We start from the raw sequence: 8555 nt of genomic DNA on the forward strand, positions 1-8555 counted from the left end.
TACACCTAACTAATGTCCTATACACCTAACTAATGTTCCATACACCTAACTAATGTCCCATACACCTAACTAATGTCCCATACACCTAACTAATGTCCCATACACCTAACTAATGTCTCATACACCTAACTAATGTCTCATACACCTAACTAACGTGTCCCATACACCTAACGTGTCATACACCTAACTAATGTCCTATACACCTAACTAATGTTCCATACACCTAACTAATGTCCCATACACCTAACTAATGTCCCATACACCTAATTAATGTCCCATACACCTAACTAATGTCTCATACACCTAACTAATGTCCCATACACCTAACTAACGTGTCCCATACACCTAACGTGTCATACACCTAACTAATGTCCTATACACTTAACTAATGTTCCATACACCTAACTAATGTCCCATACACCTAACTAATGTCCCATACACCTAACTAATGTCCTATACACTTAACTAATGTTCCATACACCTAACTAATGTCCCATACACCTAACTAATGTCCCATACACCTAACTAATGTCACATACACCTAACTAATGTTCCATACACCTAACTAATGTCTCATACACCTAATTAATGTCCCATACACCTAACTAATGTCCCATACACCTAACTAATGTCCCATACACCTAACTAATGTTCCATACACCTAACTAATGTTCCATACACCTAACTAATGTCCCATACACCTAACTAATGTCCCATACACCTAACAAATGTTCCATACACCTAACAAATGTTCCATACACCTAACTAAGGTCCCATACACCTAACTAATGTTCCATACACCTAATGTCCCATACACCTAACTAATGTCTCACACATAGCGCATGTGGCATAAACCTAACTAATGTCCCATACACCTAACTAATGTTCCATACACCTAACTAATGTCCCATACACCTAACTAATGTCTCATACACCTAACTAATGTCCCATACACCTAACTAATGTTCCATACACCTAACTAATGTCTCATACATCTATTTCATGTGGCATAAACCTAACTAATGTCCCATACAACTAACTAATGTCCCATACACCTAACTAATGTCCCATACAACTAACTAATGTCCCATACACCTAACTAATGTTCCATACACCTAATGTCCCATACACCTAACTAATGTCTCATACACCTAGCTCATGTGGCATAAACCTAACTAATGTCCCATACACCTAACTAATGTCCCATACACCTAACTAATGTCTCATACACCTAACTAATGTTCCATACACCTAACTAATGTCCCATACACCTAACTAATGTCCCATACACCTAATGTCCCATACACCTAACTAATGTCTCACACATAGCGCATGTGGCATAAACCTAACTAATGTCCCATACACCTAACTAATGTTCCATACACCTAACTAATGTCCCATACACCTAACTAATGTCTCATACACCTAACTAATGTCCCATACACCTAACTAATGTTCCATACACCTAACTAATGTCTCATACATCTATTTCATGTGGCATAAACCTAACTAATGTCCCATACAACTAACTAATGTCCCATACACCTAACTAATGTCCCATACAACTAACTAATGTCCCATACACCTAACTAATGTTCCATACACCTAATGTCCCATACACCTAACTAATGTCTCATACACCTAGCTCATGTGGCATAAACCTAACTAATGTCCCATACACCTAACTAATGTCCCATACACCTAACTAATGTCTCATACACCTAACTAATGTTCCATACACCTAACTAATGTCCCATACACCTAACTAATGTCCCATACACCTAATGTTCCATACACCTAACTAATGTCGCATACACCTAACTAATGTTCCATACACCTAACTAATGTCCCGTACGCCTAACTAATGTCCCATACGCCTAACTAATGTCCCATACATCTAACTAATGTCCCACACACCTAACTAATGTCCCATACACCTAACTAATGTCCCATATGCCTAACTAATGTCCCACACACCTAACTAATGTTCCATACACCTAACTAATGTGGCATACACCTAACTAATGGGTCATATAGCCAACTAATGTCCCATACACCTAACTAATGTGTCATACACCTAACTAATGTTCCATACACCTAACTAATGTCCCATACACCTAACTAATGTCCCATACACCTAACTAATGTTCCATACACCTAACTAATGTCCCATACACCTAACTAATGTCCCATACACCTAACTAATGTGTTATACACCCAACTAATATGTCATACACCCAACTAATGTGTTATATACCCAACTTATGTCAGACACCTAACTACTGTCCCATACACCCATCTAATATGCCATACACCCAACTAATGTGTCATATACCCAACTTATGTCAGACACCTAACTAATGTGACAGATACCTAACTAATGTGTCATACACCTAACTAATGTGTCATACACCTAACTAATGTGCCAGACACCTAACTAATGTCCCATACACCTACAGTAACTAATGTGCCAGACACCTAATTCATTTGTCATACTCATAACTCATGTTATACACCCAAATAATGTGCCATACATCCAACTAATGTGTCATATACCCAACTTATGTCAGACACCTAACTAATGTGTCATACACCTAACTAATGTGTCAGACACCTAACTAAAGTGTCATACAGCTAACTAATGTGCCAGACACCTAACTAATGTCCCATACACCTACAGTAACTAATGTGCCAGACACCTAATTCATTTGTCATACTCATAACTCATATGTTATACACCCAACTAATGTGTCATACACCCAACTAATGTGTCATATACCCAACTTATGTCAGACACCTAACTAATGTGTCATACACCTAACTAATGTGTCAGACACCTAACTAAAGTGTCATACACCTAACTAATGTCCCATACACCTAACTAATGTCCCATACACCTAACTAATGTCCCATACACCTAACTAATGTGTCAGACACCTACCTAAAGTGTCATACACCTAACTAATGTTCCATACACCTAACTAATGTGCCATACACCTAACTAATGTCCCATACACCTAACTAATGTCCCATACACCTAACTAATGTGTCATACAGCTAACTACTGTCCCATACACCTAACTAATGTCCCATACACCTAACTAATGTCCCATACACCTAACTAATGTCCCATACACCTAACTAATGTCTCATACACCTAACTAATGTCCCATACACCTAACTAACGTGTCCCATACACCTAACGTGTCATACACCTAACTAATGTCCTATACACCTAACTAATGTTCCATACACCTAACTAATGTCCCATACACCTAACTAATGTCCCATACACCTAACTAATGTCTCATACACCTAACTAATGTGTCCCATACACCTAACAATTCATACACCTAACTAATGTCCTATACATCTAACTAATGTTCCATACACCTAACTAATGTCCCATACACCTAACTAATGTCCCATACACCTAACTAATGTCACATACACCTAACTAATGTTCCATACACCTAACTAATGTCTCATACACCTAACTAATGTCCCATACACCTAACTAATGTTCCATACACCTAACTAATGTCTCATACACCTAACTAATGTCCTATACACCTAACTAATGTCCCATACACCTAACTAATGTCCCATACACCTAACTAATGTCCCATACACCTAACTAATGTTCCATACACCTAACTAAGGTCCCATACACCTAACTAATGTTCCATACACCTAATGTCCCATACACCTAACTAATGTCTCATACACCTAGCTCATGTGGCATAAACCTAACTAATGTCCCATACACCTAACTAATGTCCCATACACCTAACTAATGTCCCATACACCTAACTAATGTGTCATACAGCTAACTACTGTCCCATACACCTAACTAATGTCCCATACACCTAACTAACGTGTCCCATACACCTACCTAATGTCCCATACACCTAACTCATGTCTCATACACCTAACTAATGTCTCATACACCTAACTAATGTCCCATACACCTAACTAACGTGTCCCATACACCTAACGTGTCATACACCTAACTAATGTCCTATACACCTAACTAATGTTCCATACACCTAACTAATGTCCCATACACCTAACTAATGTCCCATACACCTAACTAATGTCCCATACGCCTAACTAATGTCTCATACACCTAACTAATGTGTCAGACACCTAACTAAAGTGTCATACACCTAACTAATGTTCCATACACCTAACTAATGTCCCATACACCTAACTAATGTCCCATATACCTAACTAATGTCCCATACACCTAACTAATGTGTCATACAGCTAACTACTGTCCCATACACCTAACTAATGTCCCATACACCTAACTAATGTCCCATACACCTAACTAATGTTCCATACACCTAACTAATGTGTCATACACCTAACTAATGTGTCATACACCTAACTACTGTCCCATACACCTAACTAATGTCCCATACACATAACTAATGTCCATACACCTAACTAATGTCCCATACACCTAACTAATGTGTTATACACCCAACTAATGTCCCATACACCTAACTAATGTCCCATACACCTAACTAATGTTCCATACAACTAACTAATGTTCCATACACCTAACTAATGTCCCATACACCTAACTAATGTGTTATACTCCCAACTAATATGTCATACACCCAACTAATGTGTCATATACCCAACTTATGTCAGACACCTAACTAATGTATCATACACCTAACTAATGTGTCATATACCCAACTAATGTGTCATACACCTAACTAATGTGTCATACACCTAACTAATGTCTCATACACCTAACTAATGTTCCATACACCTAACTAATGTGTCATACACCTAATTACTGTCCCATACACCTAACTAATGTCCCATACACCTAACTAATGTCCCATACACCTAACTAATGTGTCATACACCTAACTACTGTCTCATACACCTAACTAATGTGTTATACACCCAACTAATATGTCATACACCCAACTAATGTGTTATATACCCAACTTATGTCAGACACCTAACTAATGTGACAGATACCTAACTAATGTGTTATACACCTAACTAATGTGTCATACACCTAACTAATGTGCCAGACACCTAACTAATGTCCCATACACCTACAGTAACTAATGTGCCAGACACCTAATTCATTTGTCATACTCATAACTCATGTTATACACCCAAATAATGTGCCATACATCCAACTAATGTGTCATATACCCAACTTATGTCAGACACCTAACTAATGTGTCATACACCTAACTAATGTGTCAGACACCTAACTAAAGTGTCATACAGCTAACTAATGTGTCAGACACCTAACTAAAGTGTCATACACCTAACTAATGTTCCATACACCTAACTAATGTCCCATACACCTAACTAATGTCCCATACACCTAACTAATGTCCCATACACCTAACTAATGTGTCATACAGCTAACTACTGTCCCATACACCTAACTAATGTCCCATACACCTAACTAATGTCCCATACACCTAACTAATGTTCCATACACCTAACTAATGTGTCATACACCTAACTAATGTGTCATACACCTAACTACTGTCCCATACACATAACTAATGTCCCATACACATAACTAATGTCCATACACCTAACTAATGTCCCATACACCTAACTAATGTGTTATACACCCAACTAATGTCCCATACACCTAACTAATGTCCCATACACCTAACTAATGTTCCATACACCTAACTAATGTTCCATACACCTAACTAATGTCCCATACACCTAACTAATGTGTTATACTCCCAACTAATATGTCATACACCCAACTAATGTGTCATATACCCAACTTATGTCAGACACCTAACTAATGTATCATACACCTAACTAATGTGTCATATACCCAACTAATGTGTCATACACCTAACTAATGTGTCATACACCTAACTAATGTCTCATACACCTAACTAATGTTCCATACACCTAACTAATGTGTCATACACCTAATTACTGTCCCATACACCTAACTAATGTCCCATACACCTAACTAATGTCCCATACACCTAACTAATGTGTCATACACCTAACTACTGTCTCATACACCTAACTAATGTGTTATACACCCAACTAATATGTCATACACCCAACTAATGTGTTATATACCCAACTTATGTCAGACACCTAACTAATGTGACAGATACCTAACTAATGTGTTATACACCTAACTAATGTGTCATACACCTAACTAATGTGCCAGACACCTAACTAATGTCCCATACACCTACAGTAACTAATGTGCCAAACACCTAATTAATTTGTCATACTCATAACTCATGTGTTATACACCCAACTAATGTGTCATATACCCAACTTATGTCAGACACCTAACTAATGTGTCATACACCTAACTAATGTGTCATACACCTAACTAATGTGTCAGACATCTAACTAATGTGTCATACACCTAACTAATGTGCCATACATCCAACTAATGTGCCATACACCCAACTAATATGTCATACACCCAACTAATGTGTCATATACCCAACTTATGTCAGACACCTAACTAATGTATCATATACCTAAGTAATGTGTCATATACCCAACTTATGTCAGACACCTAACTAATGTGTCATACACCTAACTAATGTGTCATATACCTAACTAATGTGTCATACACCTAACTAATGTGCCAGACATCTAACTAATGTGCCATACACCTACAGTAACTAATGTGCCAGACACCTAATTCATTTGTCATACTCATAACTCATGTGTTATACACCCAACTAATGTGGCATACACCCAACTAATGTGTCATATACCCAACTTATGTCAGACACCTAACTAATGTGTCATACACCTAACTAATGTGTCAGACACCTAACTAAAGTGTCATACACCTAACTAATGTGTCATACACCTAACTAATGTGTCAGACACCTAACTAAAGTGTCATACACCTAACTAATGTGTCATACACCTAACTAATGTGTCATACACCTAACTAAAGTGCCAGACACCTAAATTATGTGCCATACACCCAACTTATGTGCCAGACATCTAACTAATGTGCCAGACACCTAATGTGCCAGATGCCTAACTAATGTGTCATACACACAACTAATGTGCCAGACATCTAACTAATGTGATCAAGAACATGGGAACAAAGAAAAGATTCAGTTAAATCAAATGTAAATTCATACTGGCATCGGATTTTAGTCGATGGTTCCATCAAGGAAGGTAGGAGCTCTGTTCAATTTTTCTAAAATGTTTCATCCTATTGTGTTAGTTATAATTGGTACTTGGTAAAAAAAACTTACTGTATTTTCAAACCGAATTGAGGTGGCTTATCTATGAGTGTTGTTGCAAGGAGAATCTGTGGTTACATTGCAAATATTTGTATGCTTTACACTTCAGCATTATATTGTCAAGAAAAACTGTATTGATATATCATTTGAACATTGGTTAGCACAGTATAAAATGGGTTTAAACAATTTTCCTTCTATACCAACCTTTTCTATTAAGGAAGTGAAATGTATGGTATGCAAAGACCTATTGTTCTGTATGTCCCCAGCCCTAAAATGTCAAATATTAAGTAGAGCTATAGCACTGTTTACTATACTTTAATGTTTACTATATTTCTGTACTGTTTGCTAAAGCTTTGCAAGGTATTTTGTAAACTTGATTGTGAGCATGCTACCAAAAGAGGTGGAGACCTTGGCAATGACAGAGACACAGTTGCTGTAATGCCTTTGTTATGTGTGTTGTGTGTTCTTTTTTAAGGGTTCCTGGAAATATATGTGTGTGTGTGTGTGTGTGTGTGTGTGTGTGTGTGTGTGTGTGTGTGTGTGTGTGTGTGTGTGTGTGTGTTAGTTACACATGTGGTACTGTATATATTACTTTATGATAGGACTGTCGCTTCTTACCGATGCACTGACAGGTACAAGACAGCTGGCCAGAAAGTTTACATAGATTTTCCTGGAGAAAGAGCATACTGCCATGTCTGTATTCCGTTATCTCTCTCAGTAGACTGCCTGTGTCCTTCCTTGAGCGTCTTCTGTGTCACGTTTTCTTTCTCTGCTTCACTTTTGATCTGTCCTGCTCACATCCTCTCCCTTGTCTGCCTGCTGTCTGCGTCTCTTCCTTTCTCCTCCTTACACATCAGGTCTCCACCCACCTCCTCTTTCTTAACTTCTTTCACCGCCTCACTCTGACCCTCATTGTCCTTCTTCTTTTCCTGGTTCACACCTTCTTTCCTTCTCTCTCTCACCTCCCATTCTGCTGCTGCTGCTGCTGCTGCTACACCTCCTCCTGTACAGTAATTCTTGTACACCTGTTACTGCATCTTCTAATCTCTCCTCCTCTCTTTGCCCTTTATTCAGGGCGCATTGACTGGTCCTTACATCTCTCTATCACATACTGTACGGCATACTTGGAGCTACTGTACTGTACCTTGCAGATTGTCTTTAGATTGCTAAAGACTGGATTATTTCAGTTTGCACCAGGTTTGAATTATATAAACCTTGTAGAGAGTTAGTTTATATCCCTACGCAATTTACTGTGGTCCCCTCAATAACTGAAGGTATTTATTATTTTCTATTATTAATATTTCA

At 38.0% G+C, this 8555-nt stretch overlaps 1 protein-coding gene across 1 annotated transcript in view; it reads right to left on the bottom strand.

Moving 5' to 3' along the window:
• Positions 1–8162, bottom strand: part of TMEM92 (transmembrane protein 92) — an 88584-nt gene extending 80422 nt beyond the window's left edge. Inside the window, exon 1 of the mRNA XM_063959899.1 lies at positions 7869–8162. Coding sequence (XP_063815969.1) covers positions 7869–7943 — 75 coding nt within the window. The 5' untranslated portion in view covers positions 7944–8162. The remainder of the gene's footprint in view (positions 1–7868) is intronic.
• Positions 8163–8555: the final 393 nt, after the last annotated feature.

The sequence above is a fragment of the Pseudophryne corroboree genome, chromosome 3 (genome assembly GCF_028390025.1).
Source record: "Pseudophryne corroboree isolate aPseCor3 chromosome 3, aPseCor3.hap2, whole genome shotgun sequence".
Lineage (NCBI taxonomy): Eukaryota > Metazoa > Chordata > Amphibia > Anura > Myobatrachidae > Pseudophryne > Pseudophryne corroboree.